The 26,031-nt window shown below is 45.8% G+C and overlaps 1 protein-coding gene across 4 annotated transcripts in view; it reads left to right on the top strand.

The window, feature by feature from the left end:
- The window catches only part of CORO2A (coronin 2A), a 203,737-nt gene that overhangs the window by 108,476 nt on the left and 69,230 nt on the right, over positions 1-26,031 (top strand). For all 4 annotated transcript variants that reach the window (XM_088460087.1, XM_088460086.1, XM_088460089.1 and 1 more), the window contains exon 2: positions 10,310-10,510. In XM_088460087.1, the coding sequence (XP_088316213.1) occupies positions 10,310-10,510 (201 nt within the window). The remainder of the gene's footprint in view (positions 1-10,309; positions 10,511-26,031) is intronic.

Raw genomic sequence — 26,031 nt, 5'->3', positions numbered from 1 at the left:
TTTCTAATGGCCGCACACTGGTATTAACAACCATTTACTTGTGGAAGCCCACTCCTTGCTTGCACGGAGCTTCAAGTAGCCATTCCTAATTATTTTGTAACATTGTTGCAGTTGTTACAGGACATTTCTTATTTATTCATCTATTGACTGTCGCAGAGACACGATTTTACTTGTTTACATCTTATTATATTTCACATTGTTGTATCAATATCATTGCAATCTTCTATTCTATAAAATGATTCATGAATACATTGTTTCTATGTGTTAATGTGTTTCTAGCGCCATTCCACCTATACCATTTTCAAATGATCCTGTAACTGCTGTGGGGACTGCCCCAGCAACAGGAGGTCGTCCAAGTAATGCAAAATCCTGACGCCTTGGCGTCTGAGGCATGCCATCATCACTGCCATCACCTTGGTGAATACCCAAGGGGCTATGGACAGGCCAAACGGCAGGGCCTGGAACTGGAAATGTTCCTCCCCTACCGCAAAAACGAAGACATTTTTGATGAGCCTGTGTGATTGGGATGTGAAGGTAGGCATTCTGTATATCTAAGGACACCATATAGTCCCCCTGCTCCATTGCCAACACAATCGATCGCAATGTTTCCATCCTGAACCCGGGGGCTCGAACGAATTTGTTGAGCTCTCTCAGATTCAGAATAGGCTGGTATGACCCATTCGGTTTCTGAACCAGGAACAGATTGGAGTAAAACCACTCTCAGAACTGGTTCTCTGGCACCGGAATCACTACTTCTGATGCTAGTAAGGCAAGAATAGCCTTCTGAAGGGCCAAAGCTCTTTCTGAACCCACCCGTGGGTTTACACAAAAGAACCTTTGAGGAGGAGTCCTCCAAAACGTCAGGGCGTACCCTCGGGAAACAACTCCCTGAACCCAGGCATCCTCCGTCGTGAGGTGCCAGGGCTCTGAGAACCGAAGCAGTCGGCCCCCCACCCTGGGATCCCCCAGGGGGAGGCCCGTCCCATCAGGCCACTGGTTTATCCTGGACCCTAGATCCTGGATGTTTGTTCTGCCAGGACTTCCTGGGTCCTGCCTTTCTTGGTGGAAATCTCGCTGAGGGCTGACCTTTGGCCTTGCCCTGCGGCCAAAACCCCCGAAAGGACGCCCTCCTCAATTTGGATGAGGTTGCTGATGGCAAACCTGCCGTCTTTGAGTCTGCCATGGAGGATACAATTTTGTCCATTTCTGGACCAAAGAGAACACCTCTTGTGAATGGAAGGAATTCTAGGGCCTTTTTGGACCCGGCATCTGCCCTCCAATCCTTCAACCAGAGGATCCTACGTGCCACCATGGACTCAGCTGAAACTTTAGAGGAAAGGATCCCTGCATCCAAGGCGGCATCACCCAGATAAGAGGCCCCTTCTCTAATAAAGGAGATCATATCCAGTTGCTCCTTAGAGGCATCTGGTAAAGACTCTGTTAGAGTCTTGGCCCACTCCTCAATAGCTCTTGCTACCCAGGCAGTGGCCATAGCTGGGCGGGTGGCCGTTCCTGCCAGCAAAAAAATAGATTTGAGACAAGTCTCCAGTCTCCTATCCGTGGTTTCCTTCAGCGAAACTGCTGGGATTAGCAAAGTGGTACGTTTAATCAGCTGTGCCACATGTGCATCAATTGATGGTGGATTCTCCCACTTGGCACAGTCCTCTGCTGGAAAAGGATATAGAAGCGCCATTCTTTTAGACGAATGGCTTATCTTATCCGGACGGATCCAAGCTTCCTCCATAAGATCTGATAAATGTTCAGACTTTGGGAATTCTGCCTTAACCACTTTCTGGCGCTTGAACAGGGGGGCTTTCCTAAGCGGAAGATCCCCTTCCTCGATATTTAACACTGATTTTACAGCCCTTATCAGAAAAGGGACATCGGCTACTGGGAAATGATCATCACCCCCCTCGGAGCTAGACTCCTGCGAAGAGTCCTGTGCTTGTTCCTCAGAGGAGAAGGCACTGGAGTACTCACCCATGTAAGGCGGTACATGGCGCCTAGATTTAGGCTGCTTTGGCTTGACAGCCTGAGGCTGAAAAACCCCCGAGGATGATGCCATAACCTTACCAGCACCAGGGTCCATCCAAGGTGGCCACATCATGGGCATAGGATGCATCTGCTGAGGCAAACCCCAAACTGGTGGTACCGGGGCAGCCAGCCGTTCCGCCACCTGAGCCATAACCTGAGAAAATGATGCCCAAAGAGGCTCAGGGCCTGAAACAGGCAAACTTAATTGGTGTGGTGGCTGTCTGAAACAGTTCCCACAAAGCCCATTTTGTAGAAAGTCCTGTGGGGACAAACCTGCCTTGCAGGCTACACAGGATATTAGCAACGGGGCTCCCGCCACCTGACCCTCAGACTCTTTAGACATATCAATTATGCCACTGGTTCTGAGCGTATATGTGCTGCTTTCTACTCTCAACCCACACACCTGTAGCAAGGGAAGGGGAGAGGCAGTGACAGTATACAGGAATTACAGTTATTTTACAGAAGAAACAGTATCCATAAACAACAATCACATGTCATGCATAAATACTCTCCGAGCCATATGCATATAAGCTCTCACTACCACAATCAGCCTCAGCTTAGGTAGGATAGAGCCCTGTAAAAACCTAGACCAGCAGTAGGCAAGGTATACAGGGAGACTGCCCAGCGTCCCTCTTATAGGAGCAGCGTTCAGAGAGCAACTGACATACACTCTGGCTGCCCTATATGGAGGCTGGGAGGAGCAATTCACAATCAACTGTGCCAGAGGACTGAACTAGCGTGTGGATTGGGGGAGGGGCTGCCAGGGAAGCGTACCTCCCCTATGCTGCTTGGACCTGCCCGGTAAACTGACCTGGCCGCCGCCACAAGCCCCGGCTGGTCAGGAACATCAAATCCCGGCGGTCTAAGCTAGGAGAACATGCCGTATGCCTCCTGACTGCAGCGTGCCTCCGACCAGTCTCACCGCTGGAGGCCGGACCGCCACGTGGTCCCGGCATCAGTGGCCGACGCAACCACCTGCTTACCTGCCATCCCCTTGATCCGGTTGCGGTCCAGGGCATGAGAGCCCCTGCCGAATCCACACCCATGGAGCTGCCAAGGCTAGCGGTGCGGCGCCGGAGGAGGTAGTTGCAGCACGTGGACGGTGTGCCTCCAATCAGGCACGAGGCTGCTTCCAGGACAGCTCAGACCACCCGCTGAGATAGAGAGTAAAACTCTCTCTTTTTTTTTTTTGTTTTGTTACTCGTCTGCAGGACTGCTCCCGCAGTCCCACTGTCTATGTGGTGAACACACCAAACAGGAAGAACTGGCTACCTGAGACCTGTGGGGTATATGAGGAGGAAACACGGTGCATCCTGGGAGCAGAGAGCTCGTTTGTGTTAACTGTTTGGTGACCGGGATTCATACCCCAACGTAATGGCTGTGGACCCCATGGACCCCGAAGAAGAAATAGAGGTTTCCCAACAACCTCACCAAATTTCTCTAGCAGTAAGTTTTTTCTCCGGCGCTAACAAAGAGTATTTTAAAACAAAAATATACCACAAAAATTTGCAGTATCTATCAGTTTATCACAGCAGACTGAAGTGCTGTGGTCAGTTGGGGGTAAAATTGCGGGCTATGTTATAAAAGTTAAACAATGTGATGTCATCGGGGTATCTAGCCCTGGGAATTCCGACAATTGTGGAAGTGGAGGGTGTAAACATTGCAACAGGTCCCCAAAGAGTATTCGAACAGAGACTCGTGTGTGGTTCTACAATCTGTGAGCACATTAGGACAGATTGAGACTGTTGATACTGTGTATATTTTATGACAGGTCCGGAGAGGTGTTAATGAGGGGATCGTGAATGTGACTAATAAACTATATAACAGGAGTGATAAAGTGTATACTGTGAGATATAAATCTAAATTATGCATATAAATCTATACCACTTTTTAGGCTATTTTGTTCTGTGATTTGTGAAGTAAAATTGGATTCATTGGGGTATATTTACTAAAGTGAGAGTTTTTAGAAGTGGAGATGTTGCCCATAGCAACCAATCAGATTCTAGCTATTATCTTCTAGATGGTGCTAGATAAATGTTAAGTAGAATCTGATATTGGGATTTTAAAATACTCTAGTTAACGCTGGAGAAATAACTTATCCCTTTACAGAAGTGCCAAGTCCTGGCTATACATTATCTGTCATTTGTTTTGCTGTTAATGAGAATGGCATTTTGCTCTGTATCTGCACACGGAAGGCCAAATTTTCCCTGTGCAGCGTTTCATGGTAAACTTTGGAAGCATGTTAATACATTGCGTAACTGTAAAAGTGCCTACACACTTACCGATCTGCACACAATCCGATTATGTGTCCGATTTCCCTTGAAACTCCTCCCCGGCAGCTCTGCACACGATTTGGTCCATCTTCAAATGATCCATGGTGCATCTGGGACTTTTTTCCAGTGCGTTGTGTTCCAGGTTGCCAGATCTGCCCTACAGCACGGCAGATCGGACGATGCGATGTGCGACCAGTGGGGACGCGCATCGCATCGTGGTCGTGAGTGGGGCTTTACGATTTGGGCATTATACATGGTCTGTCGTTCCAATGCGTTGAAATCGGCCAGATCGTGTAAAAAATCGCCAAGTGTGTAGGCACCTTAAGAGTTGTACTGTGCACTTACCTCGCTCCACAAACCCTCACCTTCAGGCTGTTAATGATGTTGTAGACAGTCCTGGAACGCAGGCTGGACAGCTTTCTATAAAGAGAAAGATCTGAATACCAGGGATTTGGGTATGATATGTTGGCATTTATCATACTCGAGAATGTCAACAGTCATAATGTTGAACTTGACTATGTCGACATTCATCATGTAGACAGTGATGAATTGTCAACATGTTGGAATGCCGACATATTGTCCCAGGTGATCCAGCAATGATTTACCTGCTCCCAATGGCAGCATCGATTCCTGCGGTATCTTCCGGGACCCAGCAGTCATGTGACTTTGACTTTGCGGTCATACCTCTTATCCTCCGGCATTCAGGTAAGTATTTCTCCTCTAGCCCTAATCCCAACCCCTACCTCTCCCTCTAGTGTGTAACCCTAATGCCTCTCCGCAGCCTAAACCTAACCTCCACCCACAGCCTAACCCTCCTGCCTGCAGTCTATCCCGAATGTCTACAATTTGCCTGTTGACATTTTGATAATGTCGACACCATAATTGTGTACGACCGTTTGACTACAGTCCAGTTCTACAAAATGTTAAGACATCAAAGCACAAGAAAGAATCCACCAAATCAGTTGGTGGGTCGGGTTATCATCAGAAATCAACTATGTGCGCTCGCTGTGGTGATGGTTGCCAGTAGCTCTGTTCTGACCACCCAACCGACCCATGGGGAATGCACTTAGTCTGTCCTAGCACCCACGTGCATCAGGCAGACCTTGCCTTTAGGGAAGACCAACATGAGAACATGCTAATAGTCTGTCCTGGCACCCACTTGCATCGGACAGACTTGGCCTACACCACAGATGCAAAATAAATGGGTGACACTCACCTGGACCACACTTGTGATCTTGATGGATGAGTTACAATCTCAGCACCTGCAACACACGGCTGGACTGCACTGTATAACTACCAGGATAGTATAAAGCCAAATTACAATACACTGATCCCCTAGTGCGGAACACAACTACGCTATGTGTGTACGCTATCCTGTCCGTTGCTAGACAACCTGTGCTAACATTTCATACAACACAATACAATATGCAGACACAACAATACCAGCAGCCTAACTTTAATGGAGGCCTTACTGCTGAGAGTCCTAGTGACTTGTGACAGGGGAATGAGCCGGGGCATTAGTGAGTGCTGTACCTAATGCACAGCGCGTAGACAAGGGTATTGCGGCAGTGTGTGGCTGGCTGTAACCTGTGGCACCATTCGGGCACTACACGGGTACAGTTTTGTACTTTAGGTGAGAATAAGGTTGTTTTTGTTAGGAAATGGGGTTATTAGTGTGAGGGATGGCAAGCCCCTCCACCGCCCTATACAGGAGCCTGCAAGCACAAATATTATGTTGCAGGTGGGGCAGATTTAAAATGTGCAGATTTAGGAACTGACTCAAGTACAAATGAGCTGCCGTGTATATATTTGGACATTACGGTATGCTGTTTCTTATTGCATTTCCATAGGCAGGATATGTGTCAGAAGCTGATTTCTGCTTTCAGCCTATCATGTGTAATTGAATACCGCCCTTATAGTTTGGAGGGGCGTGTCCTATCTGAACTCTAATTGCAGTGTAAAAAAAAGGCTGTCCATTATTTGTAAGCCACAATATTTGCCATGCATTCAAAAATAATAAATAAATGTTTTTGCACCTCTTGCCTTGCTAAAGCAGGGCCTAAAACAAATTGATCATTCTCTAAAACCTACTAATGTTGCAAATGTTTTCTGATTTAAAGAAATATTGTGAGGAATGGTGGGCAAAAAAATGTAAAAAGAAAACGGTTATTTGTTTAGGGTAGTTCTGTTTACCTGATATTAGATATCGCCTAATTATCTGGTAACATCCAGTGTGACAAATATGCAATAATAGAGAAATCTAAGTAGGGTGAAATATTTTTTGGGCAGTTTTATAGAGTACGACACCTTTTGGTACTGGTAATAAAATCCGGCCCATCTTGCCAGCATTGTAAGTCCTGGGCAAAGCAATGCACTGGGGCCCCTAGCCACCCAGTCATGGGAATAAGAATGTAAACTGTCAATCAAATTAAACCTTATATTTATTGGTACTTTCAACAAAAAAAACAAAAAATATGAAGTAAAGCGAGAATTACTGACTTCACCACCCTCTTTTCTTCTCCAGCTTGCAGTGCAGCTGTGATTAAAGTACCGAGGGGCCCCTGAGAGAGGGGTGGCCATGACTTACTTCCCTTAATCCGTCTCTGTGGCTGCAGGTTGGGAGGCAGGAATAATATGCTGCCTGGCCGCTCTGATTGTGAATTACACACAATCAGCTGCCGGGGAGCATCTTTCTCTGCCTGATTCTCAACCGGGTACCTTATGCACAAAGCGAGCGGCTGCACACTCCATGTAGATGCCGATCAGCTCAGGCCGCCTTACTTGGAGGCCCCTAGAATCATGGGGCCCAGGGCAGCTGCCCAGTGAGCCCATACGTTAAGATGGCACTGAATAAAATCACGATACTCAGTCATCTTGTATCATTATCACATACACAGACCTAGGTATGAAATGTTCTTAGGCATATTGTACATTATATTAGTACATTAGAGGTCACCTACAAAGTAAAAAAAAAAATCTACCTATTTTTTATATTTTTACCGTGACTTATGTTTTCATTCAGTACTCATTGTGATTCCAGGGTAGATCTGCTCCCGCTATACGTCAAATGGTTTGTCTCATGTGTAATATTTTTCTTTTATAGACATCCATTATGGGAGCTAACATGTTAATCAGGCACGTAGTGTGATCTCCTCCCCCTTTCTCTTTAAGATAGATAATTAGCAGTAAAAATAGTATGGACTCCTGTAGGAGTAAACATATCATTGCACCATATTATTTAGATTAATGTTGCCATAGAGATAAATCTCTGAGTTTCACTATTGCACTAGGCACAGAGATGTAGAAAGTTATATTGTGTTCTTTTATTCTGTTTGTATTGTACTAGTTATTTATCCAATTAGTAGTTATATATTTAATATCCTCTGATGCTTATCAAAAATAATTTAAAATCCAATATATATATATATATATATATATATATATATACACACAGTCAGGTCCATAAATATTGGGACATTGACAGAATTTTCATATTTTGTCCTCTATTCACCACCACAATGGCTTTGAAATGAAACAAACAAGATGTGCTTTAACTGCAGACTTTCAGATTTAATTTGAGGGTAATTACATCCAAATTAGGTGAACGGTGTAGGAATTACAACGGTTTCTATATGTGCCTCCCACTTTTTAAGGGGCCAAAAGTAATGGGAGAAACTAAACAATCCTAAATCTAACTTTCACTTTTTAATACTTTGTTGCAAATCCTTTGCAGACAATTACAGCCTGAAGTCTGGAACACATAGACATCACCAGACGCTGGGTTTCATCCCTGGTGATGCTCTGCCAGGCCTCTACTGCAAATGTCTTCAGTTCCTGCTTGTTCTTGGGGCATTTTCCCTTCAGTTTTGTCTTCATCAAGTGAAATGCATGCTCAATCGGATTCAGGTCAGGGGATTGACTTGGCCATTGCATAACATTCCACTTTTTAGCCTTACAAAACTCTTTGGTTGCTTTTGCAGTATGCTTCGGGTCATTGTCCATCTGCACTGTGAAGCGCAATGAGTTCTGAAGCATTTGACTGATTATGAGCATATAATATTGCCCGAAACACTTCAGAATTCATTCTGCTGCTTTTGTCAGCAGTCACATCATCAATAAATACAAGGGAACCAGTTCCATTAGCAGCCATACATGCCCACGCCATGACACTACCACCACCATGCTTCACTGATGAGGTGGTATGTTTTGGATCATGAGCAGTTCCTTTCCTTCTCTTCTCTTCCCATCACTCTGGTACAAGTTGATCTTTGTCTCATCTGTCCATAGGATGTTGTTCCAGAACTGTAATGGCTTTTTTAGATGTTGTTTGGCAAACTCTAATCTGGTCTTCCTGTTTTTGTGGCTCACCAATGGTTTGCATCTTGTGGTGAACCTTCTATATTCACTCTTGTGAAGTGTTCTCTTGATTGTTGACTTTGACACATATACATCTACCTCCTGTAGAGTGTTCTTGATTTGGTCAACTGTTGTGAAGGGGTTTTTCTTCACCAGGGAAATAATTCTTCTGTCATCCACCACAGTTGTTTTCCGTGGTCTTCCGGGTCTTTTGGTGTTGCTAAGCTCTACGGTGCGTTCTTTCTTTTCAAGAATGTTCCAAACAGTTGATTTGGCCACACCTAATGTTTTTGCTATCTCTCTGATGGGTTTGTTTTTGATTTTCAGCCTAGTGATGGCTTGCTTCACTGATAGTGACAGCTCTTTGGATCTCATATTGAGAGTTGACAGCAACTGATTCCAAATGCAAATGTCACACCTAGAATCAACTCCAGACCTTTTACCTGCTTAATTGATAATGAAATAACGAGGGAATAGCCCACACCTGTCCATGAAATAGCTTTTGAGTTGATAGTCCCATTACTTTTGGCCCCTTAAAAAGTGGGAGGCACATATAGAAACCATTGTAATTCCTACACCGTTCACCTGATTTGGATGTAATTACCCTCAAATTAAATCTGAAAGTCTGCAGTTAAAGCACATCTTGTATTATAGAATTACAAAAGGGGTTTTATTGAAAGATTACTGGACTCCCAAGTACTGCCACCTCCTCAGTATTTGTAACATTCAAAATTAATATACTTAACGGGGAGTAGGGGGAAATCACTGCATTCTATCTGACACCCCCTACCCCACTTACACATCCCACACCCACCCCAGCTGCACTGTAAATATATCTACTAGAACTCTTGGATCTCAGTTAAATAGCCTTCTAACCTTCTCTCACAATCTTGTGGTGCTCTTGTCTGATCTTATCAGACCACCATTTTGCCCTATATTTGCACTTATATTTGTATAAAATTAGCTCTTTTGGGTGCAACTTTTGGGTACCTTCATAAAGTGGATTTATAGTTTTTTTTGTCATGCTACCTCCTTTGCAACAAATTCTAAAGATAGGAAAAGAAATTGTACAACGTGGCGCACACGTTGTACAATTTATTTTCCTATCTTTAGAACTTGATGCATATGGTTACCCATATTGTCAGTGGCAGCACCCCCATTTATCATATATGATCTTTTTTGATCGAATAATCCAATTGTGGTTTTTTTTCGTAATTCTACTTGTTAGTGCAGTGGTTTTTCTTCCCTTTTCCCCTTTTTCCCTGGATTGAAAAATAACTCCATTGTTACCACTAAGTGGGGAATTTAATTAGCCATGGGACTTACCGCAGGCTTTTAGCTCCCAAGTTAAGTACCCAGAGCTAATCAATTATATTGCGTGGTAAGGCATAGATTCTTGGTTAAGTACCCACAGGTATGTAATTACCAATGCAGAAAGCCCAGAAGTGCACTTAGTGAATTTCTGTTTGCACCCAGTTTTCATTAAGTGCACACTTGGGTCATAACGCAGGCACAAATTGGATATCTCTGTTCTAATAGCCTACAGTAACTCCCACCCTAAGTGACCCTGAATGCTTTTTTTCATTTGCCTTTTCAATTTTATGTCCATTTTTGTAACTAGTTTTTTTTTCATCATATTTCCGCAGATGTCATGGCATTCTCAGTATCGAACCTCAAAGTATCGTCATGTGTTTGGTAAGCCTGCAAACAAGGAGAACTGCTATGACAATGTTCCTATTACAAGAAGCGTGCATGACAACCATTTTTGTGCTGTAAACCCAATTTTTATTGCTGTGGTGACAGAGTGTGCTGGTGGTGGAGCGTTCATCGTTATACCCATACAACAGGTATGACCAATTTAGAGCTTTATATTCTAATCTATTTCTTATGCTCATACATTCATCTGCCTATGTATATAGATTTACATTCCAGGAGTGATAAAGCCACAAGCTTACACCTAAAGGAAGAAATGGAAGAGTAATGGTGGTATTTCCATTATCGTTCCAAGCCTAACGTGTTCTGTTGTTTAACCACATGATGATTGAAAAATATCTCCCATGAGAGTGAAACACCCAGAAGATGGTACTCTTGGTGCTAATATTGTAAAAATAAAAATAATTATTATAATAAAAATGTAAATACACAGATTACAATAACACCACAGCTGATCTCGGGGCACTTTGCTGATACCCAAAAACAGAGCTGTAACTAAAAATTATATAATGTACAATTTGCTCCCTATAATGACACAAAGAGATGGTAATAATATAAATGTAATACAATTAATAAACATGATAATAATAACTAGGGCCCGGGTACTCATCAGAACGTTGTACAAAAGACACAATGGTCCTTCCAATTTCCTTTCATCCCAGAACACACGATATAGAGGGTACACACTATGCAATCTTCCAAACAACGGCACAATATATCATGTCGGTGCATTGTATGTGTGAGGATACGAGGTTCTCTCAATCACCCAGACACCGAGCAGATGAAACCAAAGTGATGGTTTATTTTTACACAGCACACAGCAACAGATAATATGTCAGGACAAGCGGTAAATACAGTGAACAGGCAATAAACAGGTAGCAGTCCGGACAGAGGCAGTCCCAGTAGAGTATAACATCCTAGAACAATTCCATGAAATAGCTAGAGACCCTCAGTCCCCACAGTAGAAACTATCACTGATCATACATGCAGTGAATAGCGTATAAGTCCACTCAATCGTTTCCAGGACCTCACACGTAGAAACTATAAGAGATCACACAGCAGTGATAGTCCCTAGGTCCAACCAAGCGTTTCCAGAACGCACACGTAGAAACTATCAGAGATCAGACAGCAGTGATAGTCCCTAGGTCCAACCAAGCGTTTCCAGGATCCCGTACAATAGAAGCTAATCACAGAACACACAGCAGTGAACAGCGTATTGGTCCTTGCAGAATTTCCAAAGTATAAATCCACACAGAACTGGTGGTGTGTTCCACTAGCACCTTGGCAGAGCGAGGCCTCTTAGCCAAAGTCAGCGACTAACATGTGGAGTTGCCTTCGGTGACCTCTTTTGAAACCTTTCAATTTCCCAGGATATTGTGACCACCCAGGGGGGGTTGCACCGTTTTCTGATTGGTGCGCGGCCCTTATCTCCTACCTCCCCCAGTTATTACTTCCCTGACGAACACCTGCTGGGTTGGTTCCATTCAGTCTACCAGATTCAAGTGAGGCACAAAACAGGCAAATGGAAGGAGGAGTAAATCCTGAGCGCATCCCCTGGGGAGGTGGGAATTAACTTAGGGGGTCTTTTGTTCTGGGAGGTGTTACCTTGCTCTAGTGGTTATGAATAACACAGACATATGGACCAGGCTAACATCAAGGGCTAGACAGTACTAAACATTACATTTCCTGCCATTCTTACAGTAAATAATATACCTGATAATGGACATGTGTGTCCAGAGAATTATCACACATACATACGTCTTGGGAAGGGGAACACAAAAGGGCTAAAAAGTTAATTAATCTCTGCAAGGACTGAGATGCTGCAAATACATTTGTAACACATATCTCATGTCCTCACATTCCTCTCCCACTTTTTAGGCCTTGTTCCCCGGGGGTAATCCAGAACCATTACTGACTGGGCGAGGTGGGGTGCAGGGTAAAGCATCTTGTGGGTGAGTGTGCCACCAGTGTCCCACAGAATAATGTAACATAAGACCCAGGATGTACGAAGCAGTCTAGTTAGGCAATCCGCAAGTACAAAATTACAATATAATACCACCAGAGGATTTAGCAATTCCCTAAAGACAGACGTTAGGTGTTCCCCCTTCACATTAACCCACCACTTTCCCCAGAGCATACCAATCGGGTGTCCTTATGCCCTCACTTCTGGAACACAGGGGCAGTGGGTACCTTCCCCCTCCCCACCTTGTACAAGTAACGGCTGCCCAGGGGCAGGCAAATATTGGGGCTCTGTACATGGCACATCCACGGCAGTGTCCATTCCTACCTCCCCCAAACACCAGTTGGGGGGCTGACAACTTTCAGTGCTATATGTGGGCTCCTCAATGCCCGGGCCCCAGGATGAACCTTCTATCTCAAATAATGCAGTTAGTGGCTGCAGGGGAGCCACCAGGACAGGCTGGTCCTATCCCAGCCCTCCCCCTCAAAAGCCAGTGTCTCACCTGGAACTTCTTCTGGACTGTCCTCTTCTATAGTAACCTCTCTACTAGCCCAGTTGGCTGGATAACTGGTGGGGTACCACTCAGTCTTTTAACCGCTGAACACTCCAAACTTATCTCAGCAAATGCCTCATGTTCTGTGAGATGCAGGGGGCCGGGTTGTGCAGTGCCTTCTCCCTAGGGTGGGAGAAGGGGTTGCAAGCGCTGTCTCCTGACATCCACCTGGTCTGTACTTGCCGGAATCTTACTAATGGCAGGCAAATCCCCTGGCACATAGTTACAGTCCACACCACTGTCAGAGTTATTACAGGGTAATAACAAATCCTCTTCTGGTTTATGCTCTGATGTTATTTTAACAGTCTTTGTTACCCAAGTTCCGTTTAAATCATATGATACATACCAGCAATTTGCATGCAACGCCTCAGATTCCAAATAGCAGAATGGGAGCAATCCTCCATAACCTTCAGGTGGAGTTAGGATAGCAGGATATGCACAGAGCATTTTCTCCTCAGCTTCCCCCATTGAAATAAAAGAGCCTGCCATTGCCAGTCCATCATGATGGGCCTCTCCCAGCTGAATATCTTGGACCACGATGCCATCTGTGACTGATATGCTTGTGGTCGAGAAGTGAGACAGTACTCCCCCAACCTCGGTGATCTCCTCTCGGACACCATCCTCAGAGAGCCCCTGGCAGCTGGTTAATAGGTCTCCATCTTCCACCTCAGCAAAAGGGAAGGTGTAATGCGGCTCCTCCTGGGATGCCTGTATTGTGGGCACTGCTTCCTTCACTTGGACGCTAGCCTCTCCCAGTATAGTACACTGGGCAGCTGTGTCCTTTGGGAGTGGGAGAAGCTGTTGCAGATGGCGCCTTCCCTCATCCACCCTGCAACACTGGTCCCACCAGCCTGGGGTATCCAGGAGCCCCCGATCTGAGGCCTCTTCCTCTGCCACAACAAAGCACGACTCCAGACACTCCAGCTGTTCCCACACACTCATCCGTGGGCCGTGACGGAGGATAAATGTCCGATAATCAGTGAACGCTTTGGTGGGGTCCCCCTGGTCCTGGAGTATACACTGAAGGATTTCCCTGCGCATGCCGAATTGGCCAGAGATGCCCACAGCTGGCATTCTGCTATCAACTCCTCCATGCACAGTTCTTCCAGAGGGGTTAGGGGCCCCACTGACAATGATTCTTCTCCACTGGTAACACATAATTGCAGGGCGGACCCCTGGGTTGTCTGCCCTGGTTGCAGTAGTCCTATTTCAGATTTTTTTTCTCTGGATTTGTCCAGGAGGGCAACTTATCCTGGACCTGCCCTTCTGTCTTTGGATATTTGCTTCTTTGTATCATTTGGGCCATTGTAGCCTTCACTTCCTCCTCGAATTCTGCAAACTCTGGTTCATCCAGCAGATTGCATGCGACTGCTTCACTTCGGCAGTGCATGAAAGCATCTCCCAGATAACTATTTGTCTGTTAAGCTGGATACTCTCCACCCGCTGATCATCCTCCGAGTTTCATTCCAGTACGCCCATATGTACTGCGGGTTCGGATTTCTGAAATCCGAACCCCCCCGAGCCCCCCCGATCCGAGGCCGATCCGAGTCAGGCTCGACTTTTCCCGCCTGACTCGGATCTGAAATCGAGACAAAACGTCATCATCCCGCCTTCCGGGTCTCGCGGGTTTTGGATCCTATATAAGGTACCCGCGTCGGCGCCATTTTTTCACTCGGCTGTGGACAGTGAAGAGGGAGGGTGGGAGTTAGGGCTGGCTGGGCTGTGTAGTGTAGTGTAGTGCAGTGTAGTGTTGTGCTGTGCTGCGCTGTGCTGCTGTTGTCCATAAGGGCTGTTTCCACTCCTCCCAAGTCCATAGGGGCTGGCTGTGTTGTGCTGTGCTGCTGTTGTCCATAGGGGCTGTGTCCACTCCTCCAAAGTCCATAGGGGCTGGCTGTGTTGTGCTGTGCTGCTGTTGTCCATAGGGGCTGTGTCCACTCCAAAGTCCTGTGCAGAGTCCCAGTCCTAAAGGGGTGCTGTAGTGTTGTCCAGGGTGTGCTCTGTCCATCAGGGGTGCTCCCCCAAGTGCAAAAAAAAAATAAATATTTTCTGTGTTTGTGAATTGTGTGCGCAGTAGCTGCACGTGCATCAACAAAGTAGTGCCAAGCGTGCGCCTGTGTCATAAGTAAAGGGCCAGCTGGCTTGACCGTTAAAGGGTGCTGTAACCCCCAAAGGGCACTCCAAACAAAATAAAAAATTTTTTCTGTGTTTGTGAATTGTGTGCACTGTGGCTGCACATGCATCAACGAAGGAGTTGAGCCTGTGTCCCATAAGTAAAAGGCCGGCTGGCTTGTCCGTTAAAGGGTGCTGTAACCCCCAAAGGGCACTCCAAACAAAATAAAAATATATATTTTTTTGTGTTTGTGAATTGTGTGCGCAGTAGCCGCACGTGCATCAAGCGTGCGCCAAGCGTGCACCTGTGCCCCATAAATAAAGGGTCGGCTGGATTGGCCGCTAAAGGGTGCTGTAACCCCCAAAGGGCACTCCAAACAAAATAAAAAAAAAATTTCTGTGTTTGTGAATTGTGTGCACTGTGGCTGCACGTGCATCAACAAAGGAGCAGCGCCAAGCGTACGCCTGTGTCCCATAAGTAAAAGGCCAGCTGGCTTGTCCATTAAAGGGTGCTGTAACCCCCAAAGAGCACTCCAAACAAATTAAAAAAATATTTTTTTTTGTGTTTGTGAATTGTGTGCGCAGTAGCCACACGTGCATCAACAAAGGAGCAGCGCCAAGCGTGCGCCTGTGTCCCATAAGTAAAGGGCCGGCTGGCTCATTTCTTAAAGGGTGGTGTAACCCACAAAGTGCACTAGTCTCCAACAAAAATAAAAAATTATTTTCTGTGTTTGTGTGCGCCTTAGCCGCACGTATATATCAATATAACATAAATGGAGGACCAAACTTTCTCCGATAAAAATAAAATAGGGAAAGATCAAGAACCACTTCCTCCTAGTGCTGAAGCTGCTGCCACTAGTCATGACATAGACGATAACATGCCATCAACGTCGTCTGCCAAGGCCGATGCCCAATGTCATAGTAGAGGGCACATAAAATCCCAAATGACAAAGTTCAGGAAAATGACCTTGAAAAAAACATTTAAATCATCTGAAGAGAAACGTAAACTTGCCAATATGCCATTTACGACACGGAGTGGCAAGGAACGGCTAAGGTCTTTCCCTATGTTCATGACTAGTGGTTCAGCTTCACATGACGATGGAAGCCCTCCTCCCGCTAAAAAAATCAAACGAGTTAAGCTGGCAAAAGCACAGCGAAGAACTGTGCGTTCTAAGAAGATATCACAAATCCCCAAGGAGAGTCCAAGTGTGGTGGCGGTTGCGATGCCTGACCTTCCCAGCACTGGATGGGAAGAGGTGGCTCTTTCCACCATTTGCACGCCCCCTGCAAGTACTGAAAGGAGCACCCACAGTCCACTTGCTGATATGCAAATTGAAGATGTCACTGTTGAAGTACAACAGGATGAGGATACTGGTGTAGCTGGCACTGAGGAGGAAGTTGGCGAGGAGGATTCCGATGGTGATGTGGTTTGTTTAAATCAGGCTCTGGGGGAGACAGTTGTTGTCCGTGGGATGAAAAAGCCCATCACGGTCATGTCTGGGCAGAAGACCAAACATTCCACCTCTTTGGTCTGGCAATATTTCTATCCAAATCCGGACAACAACTGTCTTGCCATATGTACCATATGTAAAGGTGAAATAAGTAGGGGTAGGGACGTTAACCACCTAGGAACATCCTCCCTTATATGGCACCTGCAGCACGTTCATAAAAAGTTACTGTCAAGTTCAGAAACTTTGGCTAAGACCGTAAGCAGTCCAGGGACACCTAAATCCCTTTTTCCTGTTTTATCCAAGGAATCGGTGGATGAGGAGGATGAGGACGACATCTTGCCTCCGTAGAGCCAGTTTGTGCAGGGACACATTAATTGCCAGTTTGTTTTGTGGGGGCCCAAACGAACCAATCATTTCAGCCACAGTCATGTGGCAGACCCTGGCGCTGAAATGATTGGTTTGTTAAAGTGTGCATGTCCTATTTATACAACATAAGGGTGGGTGGGAGGGCCCAAGGACAATTCCATCTTGCACCTCTTTTTTTTCTTTGCAGTATGTACTGTTTGGGGCCTAGTTTTTCAAACTGCCATCCTGTCTGCCACTGCAGTGTCACTCCTAGATGGGCCACGTGTTTGTGCCGCCCACTCGTGTCGCTTAGCATAGTCATCCAGCTACCTCGGTGCAATCTTTTGGCCATAAAAACAATATTGTGAGGTTTGAGGTGTTCAGAATAGACTGGAGATTAAGGTTTTTGAGGTTAATAATTGCATAGGAGCAGAAAAACCAACAAATTCTGTGATTTAAGCTGTTTTTATGCTTTTTAAAAAAAAAATACAGATCCAAAACACAAAACCCAGAACCCAAAACACGGAATGGTGGTTTTGGCAAAACCAATCCAGATCCAAAACACGAAGAAAGATCCAGATCCAAAACCAAAACACAAAATACGAAAAGTGGCCGGTGCACACCCCTAGTTATAATAAATAACATATCCGGCTTCCTATCCTGCCGACATGCCGACGTACCTCCATCCACAAGCTTCACTGCCCTGGGAGACTTGAGGCACTGACTTTCTTTCCTTAGCACCATTTTACCTTTAAAAGGACTGATGCACACTCTGTTGCTGGGACCACCTTACTGCAATCTCTCTTTCCTTACATATGGCCTGATCCTCTCTTCTCTATTGTGAGTGACTTCACACTTTCTCTGCTCCTTGACTGATGTCTGAATGATCCCACTGTCGCTGCCGCCAAATTTGAGGATACGAGGTTCTCTCAATCACCCAGACACCGAGCAGATGAAACCAAAGTGATGGTTTATTTTTCCACAGCAACAGATAATCTGTCAGGACAAGCGGTAAATACAGTGAACAGGCAATAAACAGGTAGCAGTCCGGACAGAGGCAGTCCCAGTAGAGTATAATGTCCCAGAACAATTCCACGAAATAGCTAGAGTCCCTCAGTCCCCACAGTAGAAACTATCACTGATCATACATGCAGTGAATAGCGTATAAGTCCACTTAATCGTTTCCAGGACCTCACACTTAGAAACTATCAGAGATCACGCAACAGTGATAGTCCCTAGGTCCAACCAAGCTTTTCCAGGACCCCATAAAGTAGAAGCTAATCACAGAACACACAGCAGTGAACAGCGTATAGGTCCTTGCAGAATTTCCAAAGTATAAATCCACATAGAACTGGTGATGCGTTCCACTAGCACATTGGCAGAGCGAGGCCTCTTAGCCAAAGTCAGCGACTAACATGTGGAGTTGCCTTCGGTGACCTCTTTTGAAACCTTCCAATTTCCCAGGATATTGTGACCACCCAGGGGGGTTGCACCGTTTCCTGATAGGTGCGCGGCCCTTAACTCCTACCTCCCCCAGATATTACTTCCCTGACTAACACCTGCTGGGTTAGTTCCATTCAGTCTACCAGATTCAAGTGAGGCACAAAACAGGCAAATGGAAGGAGGAGTAAATCCTGAACTTCCCCTTGGGAGGTGGGAATTAACTTAGGGGGTATTTTTCTCTGGGAGGTGTTACCTTGCTCTAGTGGTTATGGATAACATAGACATATGGACCAGGCTAACATCAAGGGCTAGACAGTACTAAACATTACATTTCCTGCCATTCTTACAGTAAATAATATACCTGATAATGGAAATGTGTGTCCAGAGAATGATCACACATGCATGCATCTCGGGAAGAGGAACACAAAAGGGCTAAAAAGTTAATCTCTGCAAGGACTGAGATGCTGCAAATACATTTGTAACACACCTCATGTCCTCACAGTATGCATTTAATCTTTTCTCCTGTATCAGTAGATCACTGGCAGTTCAGATGACGTCTCCAGAGGAATAATTCAATATATCTTGTGGTCTTCTGGTTGGGCATACACACTGCACGATGTACACTACAACGTCTGACATCTTCCCATCTGATGTGCTGTACATCAGATGTGAAGATGTGATAAACAACGCACGTGAACGCGCAATTGAGTGTACATACTATGCCATGTGACTAATGGGACGTTCCAATGTGCCTCATCCAGTATATATCACCAAATGTGTACCCAGCCAAAGGGTAAGGATATGGGAATTATTTTAATTACCAATTTTTGACCAGGAATCATACATAATGGTGCTTGGTTCCAGCTGCAACATGTTTACACAAGATGCACACAGAATTTCCAGAAGGGTACCACCCCAGGAGACAGAGTGAAAAGTGATAAGGTGCCAGCCAATCAGTTCCTAACTGCCATCTCACAGGCTGTGTTTGAAAAATTACAGTTGGGAGCTGATTGGCTGGCACCTTATCACTTTTCACTCTGTCTCCTTACACTGCTTAGTAAATAGACCCCTTAATTTTCCTGACTTGGTCATAACAGTACAGGTACTGGGGTGGTACTCTTCTGGAAATTCTGTGTGCATCTTGTGTAAACATGTTGCAGCTGGAACCAAGCACCATTATGTATGATTCCTGGTCAAAAATCAGCTCCCAACTGTCATTTTTCAAACACAGCCTGTGAGATGGCAGTTAGGAGCTGATTGGCTGGCACCTTATCACTTTTCACTCTGTCTGCTAACACTGCTTAGTAAATAGACCCCTCACGCTCCTCACACCTCTCCACATTCCATCAGGCACATACACACACATACCCACACACATAAAATAGAACAAAATTAGTTAACTAAAATAGATGACAAAAATATTAAATTAATTGTGAAGTGAGAAATGGCTTAATTTATTAAATAAAAAAGTGTGCGCACCTGCCACTGTACTGTCAGTTTTGTAATTTTGTAGTGTTAAACATGGTCTTGCCTCCACTAGTCCACCCTATTTCTCTTTGACAGCCACCAGCTCCTGGAAGGAGATTCAAAGTCACAGTTGGGGATGGGGCAGGGTCAGCAAAGGGGAAGGGAGGGGATCAGGGAAACACACGATGAGAGAGAGTCCCAGGAACACATGGAGAGAGAGTTTCAGAGGCACATTTGGGGATAGGTTGTCAGAGGCAAACTTGGAGATGAAAGGTCTGAGCACATGTAGAGGCACCTTTGGGGAGGGAGGGGTGTCAGTGGCACCTTTGGCGAGGGAGGAGGCAGAGGCACACTGAGGAAGGGGGAAAGCAGAGGCATACTTTGGGAGGGAGGGGGGCAGAGGCCCACTTGGGGAGGGATGGTATGAGCACACGTGGAGGGGGTTAGAGGCAACTTTGGGGAGGGAGGGGTGTCAGCATGGGCGCCGAGAGGGGTGGGGAGCGGGTACAGTTTGCCCGGGCTTGGGCTTGCTAGAGGGGCCCGGCGGGGGCCCGGGCCTGGCGTCGCCCCCCCCCCTCACAGCAGCTCAGCACACAGCTTGTGCTGGGCTGCTGTGTGAGACTGTTCGCGGCTGCTGCAGCAGCCAGAGCAGTGTCCTATGGCTGTGGGGGGGAACGATCACACTGATTGCACCCCCCTCCTGCTTAGCACTGGGCTGGGGGGCTTACAGCGCCCCCCTCCCCGGCGCGCAGATGTTTACTTTTATTTTTTTCAAGGGGGCGTGGCCATGTCTCCCGCGATTAGGCCATGCCCCCCTCCATTACCCGGGCCCGGCCAGGCTCTCAACGGCACTGGGTGTCAGTGCTACCTTTGGTGATGGAGGGGGCAGAGGCACACTTAGGAAGAGGGAAGGTAGAGGCATACTTGGGGAGGGAGGGGGGCAGAAGCCCATTTGGTGAGGGATGGTTCAGAGGAACACTTGGGGAAGGATGGGTCTGAGACACAGTGGCAAAGGCATAATAGGGAAGCAAAGGGGACAGGAGCACAGCACTAGGGGCACACTTATGGAGGGAGGGAGCAAGCAATGGCCCATATGGGAAACTATGTGCATGCCTCTATTACTCTGAAAGCAGCAGTATGACACAAAGGGTACAATGGAAGCACTAAGCTGGGGGAGGAGGAGAACGAAATAGGAGGAGACTTGGGAGTGAGGAATAGGAGGAGCTGACAGCCACCCAAGATGGATAGAGGTGGCCTCACTCTTTGCTGAAGCCTCCAATGAGAGGGGGGCCAGGGAAACGCTACTAATGTGCCCCATCCGAATCCGGTTCTACAGCTTTTGCAGATCAGTTTCAGATGGGGGTGCGGGGTTTGACAGTTCTAATGGTCCCAGCAGCGAACTGCTCATTACTCGGCTGCCTTTGGAAATGATAGGGCCCAATACAAATAACAAAACAGGCACCCCACCTCCTTGATTTTCCCCCAAAATAGCCTGGTGTATGCAGTGGTGTTGTAGGTGCATGCTATGAAGCTCGATGTGCCCCACATGCCTCTCAGACCTCTTCATGGGGCATATTAAGCTAAATAAATTTGCAGGATATCCCCAGAGTGTATCTAGGGGAGAACGCAGCATATATCAGTCTCACGTTTTCAATCGCAAAAGCAGCCCGCATAGATTTCTATGAGGGCTGCTAAACAGCGAGACTTACCTTTGCATTCCGGAGCTTGGTCACAGCAGCTATTAGCATACTTCAGCATATTTTTTGTTAGTGACCCCCACTGGCATCTGCTAAGAAAGATAGAAGAAGGCTGTCATAACACCTATTGATCTGTTTGAAATTTGTTGAATGCATTTCGGAGTCACCAATTCTCCAGCTACATTCCAGTGGGTCATGGAACGGTGCTTTTAATTTTGACTCCATACTGATCTATTTAGATGACATCATTGTCTTTGCGGCCAGCTTATAGCACCTGTGAAGGGATGGGATATATTAGGCAGCAAGTGAACACTCAGTTCTTGAAGTTGATATGTTGGAAGCATAAAAAATGGTTTAAGGATCTGAGCAACATTGACAAGAGCCACATTGTGATGGCAGATGGGTCAGAGCATCTCTCCAAAACAGTCGGTCTTGTGGTGTGTTCCCTGCGTGCAGTGGTTAGTATCTACCAAAAATTGTCCAAGGAAGAACAACCGGTGAACCAGGCTCATTTATGCACGTGGGGAGCGAAGACTAGCACGTCTGGTCCGATCCCACAGTACAGCTACTGTAGCACAAATTGCTGAAAATCTTAATGCTGGCTATGATAGAAAGGTGTCAGAACACACAGACTGTAAATTGCAACTTGCTGCAAAGCTGCAGTCTGGTCAGAGTGCCCATGCTGACTCCTGTCAACCATACAAAGTGCCAACAATGGGCACAAGAGCGTCAGTACTGGAGCATGGAGCCATGGAAGAAAGTGGCCTGATCTGATTAATCATGTTTTCTTTTACATAATATTGAGGCCAATTGCATGTGCGTAATTTACCTGGTTAAGAGATAGCAATACGGTGCACTATCGGAAGAAGGCAATCTGGCAGAGGCAGTGTGATGCTCTGGGCAATACTCTGCTGGGATACTTTGGGCCCTGACATTCATGTAGATGTTTCTTTGACACGTACCATGCACCTAAACATTGTTGAGTCCCCTTCATGGTAACTGTATTCCCTGATGGCGGTGGCCCCTTTCAGCAGGATAATGTGCCCTGCCACACTGCAAATATTGTTCAGGAATTGTTTGAGAAACATGACAAAGAGCTCAAGGTATTGACTTCTCCAGATCTTAATCCGATCGGGCATCTGTGGGATTTGCTAGAAAAAAAAAAAAGTTTGTGCCTTGGAGGCCCCACCTTGCAACTTACAGAACTTAAAGGATCTGCTGCTAATGTCTTGGTGCCAGCAGGGACGGATTTAGGGTTCAGGCCGCCCCGTAGGCACAACATTATTGGTTGCCCCCTATCACATAACTCTCCCCTTCGCCCCTACATGTTGGGGGCTGTCCCAATGACTCTGGACAGTCAAAGCTGACCCAACCTCAAACCCCCTTCCACCACCTCTCGCACCACAATTTGCTGCCCATTGTCCCCCCCTCATTGCCAGTTGCAAAATAAAAAAATAAGTTGTAATGACGAAAAAAAATAAATAAAAAAAAACCCTCCTGGCCTCACCAGGACAGCAGGACTCTTACGCAATAGAACCTGCTGTGCCGTCACCCAGCAAGAGGTGACCCTAGCCAGGTGTCTCACGTGGCTAATGGAAAATCCATCACTGGGTGTCAGATACCACAGGACACCTTCAGAAGTCTTGTGGAGTCTATGCCTCAATTGGTCAGTGCTGTTTTAGCACCACGAGGGGTACCTGCACAATGTAAGGCAAGTGGTTTTAATGTTATGGCTGAGAGGTGTATATGTAGATATAACAGTTAAAGAGTAGATGGAAAATAATTAATAAAATGTTATTTTAAACCCTTTAAACGATTTAAAAGGAGTAAAATGAGAAAAAGTCCTAATGATTGAGTAGAAAAATTTTTTTTTGCTCACCTGCCATCCTTATGTAGAGTTGAACGCACTTGGTGATCCATTCATCCAAGCTACTTTTAAGCGGCAGTCACAGCCTGGAGTGAGGTTGTAAGGGCACTCATTGGAAGAGGGGGTCAAAGCACAGATGGGGAGATGGGATGCATGGCCACAGATATGGGAAGGGGACAAAAGCAAGAATGATTAAGGGGGCAGTGGGGACAGACTGTATAGGGGAAAAGGGCAGAGGAACGCAATGGGAACTTTTAAGCTCCACCTCTGTGCAACACTGCTACATTGCCTTTTTCTATGCAAGGCACAGTACAGTATGCCTGGCCAAAGGAGCAGCGGGTAGGAGGAGAACTGGGGACAGGAAACTGCTGAGACATAGTAGAAGCCAGGAAACCTTATCCAGTGGCAGATATCTACTTCATAATCTGGCACTGCTGCAGTTCTCCGCACAATGATCCCGGCTGAGAACTGCTTCAGATTCACAGAATTGGAAGCTGGCCGTGATCATTGGGACCATTGGGCCCCTCCTATCTGCCTGTGTCCCATACATGTGTACTACCTGTCCCCCCCTGATGGTGGCCTTGCTCACAGGCAGACAATAAGAAGCATTTAGCAGGTGGAATTAGTTTCGTGCTGGAGGCCTTCTTTGGAGCCCAGGCCTGGTACATTATGGCGGCCCTGGATCTCGGCTGGAGACACCTGCTGCTCAGTTTTACAGTTTGTTTTTTTTGTAAACAAATTTTTTTCTTTATTGAAGCATTACAAATGCAAATAAAAAGTCAAAGAGGTACAGTCAATGTGAGTACAATACAACACACATGAGGAACAAGAGTCCAATATACAGCAAGATTAAGTGAGCAGTTTATTCCAAAATAGTGTCAGAGAAAAATGAAACTGAAAACATGGATCCAGGTCCACACCATTTTATCTCAGTTTTACATTTTAACAGTCAGTGTGGTTAAGATTCACATTACGCAGCAGAAGGTGCTTAATGAATGTACACACTTATTGTACTGGATACAGAGCGGTCACAAAAGAGTTTACTACAGTAAAATGAATGTGCACCTCCAGCTGGATACTGTGTGGGTGAGGTCTGAGCCCTTCACACTATATGGTCACATACTGTCTTGTCTATGGCTGGCATAGAGAATGTGGACCCTGGTGCAGCCGTCTTTAGGAGGTGGCAATTTGAACAGAGAGGGTGTGATTCAATGGTGGATGCTTATACAGCCATTTTTTTTCCAGAGCCACTGCATCTTTATGGTAATGCCGCAGCCGATGGGATTCATACAATAAAGCCCATTCGCTGCGGTGCTAATCTACTGCTTGCGTATTAATATGCACCATCGGCCGCACCATCGAACATTGCCCTATGGAGAGGCAGAATGTGCATCTGAATGAAATCCGTGCAACTGTGGCAAAAGCTGCAGTCACTGACCACAACACTCCCACATCTGGCTAGCCACTCCCCTGTTACCACCAGGAATTTTCTGCGTCTAAATTAATTTTAGCGGCTTTCGACGGTAACCATCGGGACACATGCGCACTGGGACTCGGACGATTGCACAGACTGAAAACATTGGCTGCTCATGTCATCGACACTGTGTTTACCTCTGTATCAGGCCCATAGAGTGTTTCCAGGCATTTGAAAACCCCTTCTAAGTGTGACCCTGGTGCATGCATCCCACTGGATGATTTGAGCATCAGTGTTGACCTGGGTGTGGCCAGTAATGCAGATTACTACAGCACATATGACCTGATGCTGTGATGATTCTTATAAAGAGAAAATTGAATTGGACACCGCTAATAACTTAAGTGCTGTGAATTTGCTTTTATTTTTTTATATTGTAATTTTTGCATTTTAGCTGCAAATCCAGGAATGCAGGCCGTCCCCGCCCCCACACTGCCCCACAAACACCTCTGCCGGTCAGTCAGGCAGAGCCATAGGGGGGCCTGCGTGCGATTTCACAGAACACGTTCTGCGCATGCACAGATTCCTGATAATCTAGGAATCTGCTTGAATATTCCAATAATCTTCCTTAATCCATTGAAAATCTGTGGGAAGACCTCAAACATGATATTTATGCTTGATCCCCAACTGGCCCGACCAAGTTTGCACATGGAGAAATGGGTGAATATTGCTTCATCTTGTGGTTCAAACTTAAGAGGCATCCAATACCACTAAATGCTGTAATAGCTTCCAAAAATGATTCAGTTATTCTTCTTGTTAAAAGAAATCCGTGCATGTGTGAGTCCCAAGTAAAAATTGGTGATTCACAAAGAGAAGCAATTTGTATTTATTTATCGTTGCGAATCACCTTGAGATGTAATGATAAGTAATGACCTCCTATTACACAAATTGATAAATAGGCCCCCAAAGTTTGAAAAATGGTTGTGTGTGTCTTAATGCTTTTCGCGGCACTCTATTTCCCAGTCATTTGACTAACCATGTTGAGAGCTGTAAAAAGCACTTTGATCTTTCGTCATGTGATCCTTTAGTGTCCACACATTGCGTGCTACATGAGGCACATAATCAAATACCAGTCAGCCGTTCTGTCAAAGGACCAGCATATTGTGCTACAAAATATTTGTTATATGCTTTAAGAAACACATTCAGCCTGATTCAGAGATTTACACAATGTCGATATTTACAGCGATTGTTTGCCATTGTGCATTCACGAAAGCCTCACAGCGCACGGGCAGCAATTGATTTGCAATTGCTCTCACACAGAGGATTCACTTACAAGGTACAGCTAGTCAGCG

Source organism: Taudactylus pleione, unplaced genomic scaffold, assembly GCF_031769625.1.
Source record: "Taudactylus pleione unplaced genomic scaffold, aTauple2 ptg000967l, whole genome shotgun sequence".
In the NCBI taxonomy this organism is placed as follows: Eukaryota; Metazoa; Chordata; class Amphibia; order Anura; family Myobatrachidae; genus Taudactylus; species Taudactylus pleione.
The sequence above is the reverse complement of the archived record's forward strand: the minus strand, read 5'-3'. Positions and strand labels throughout refer to the sequence as shown.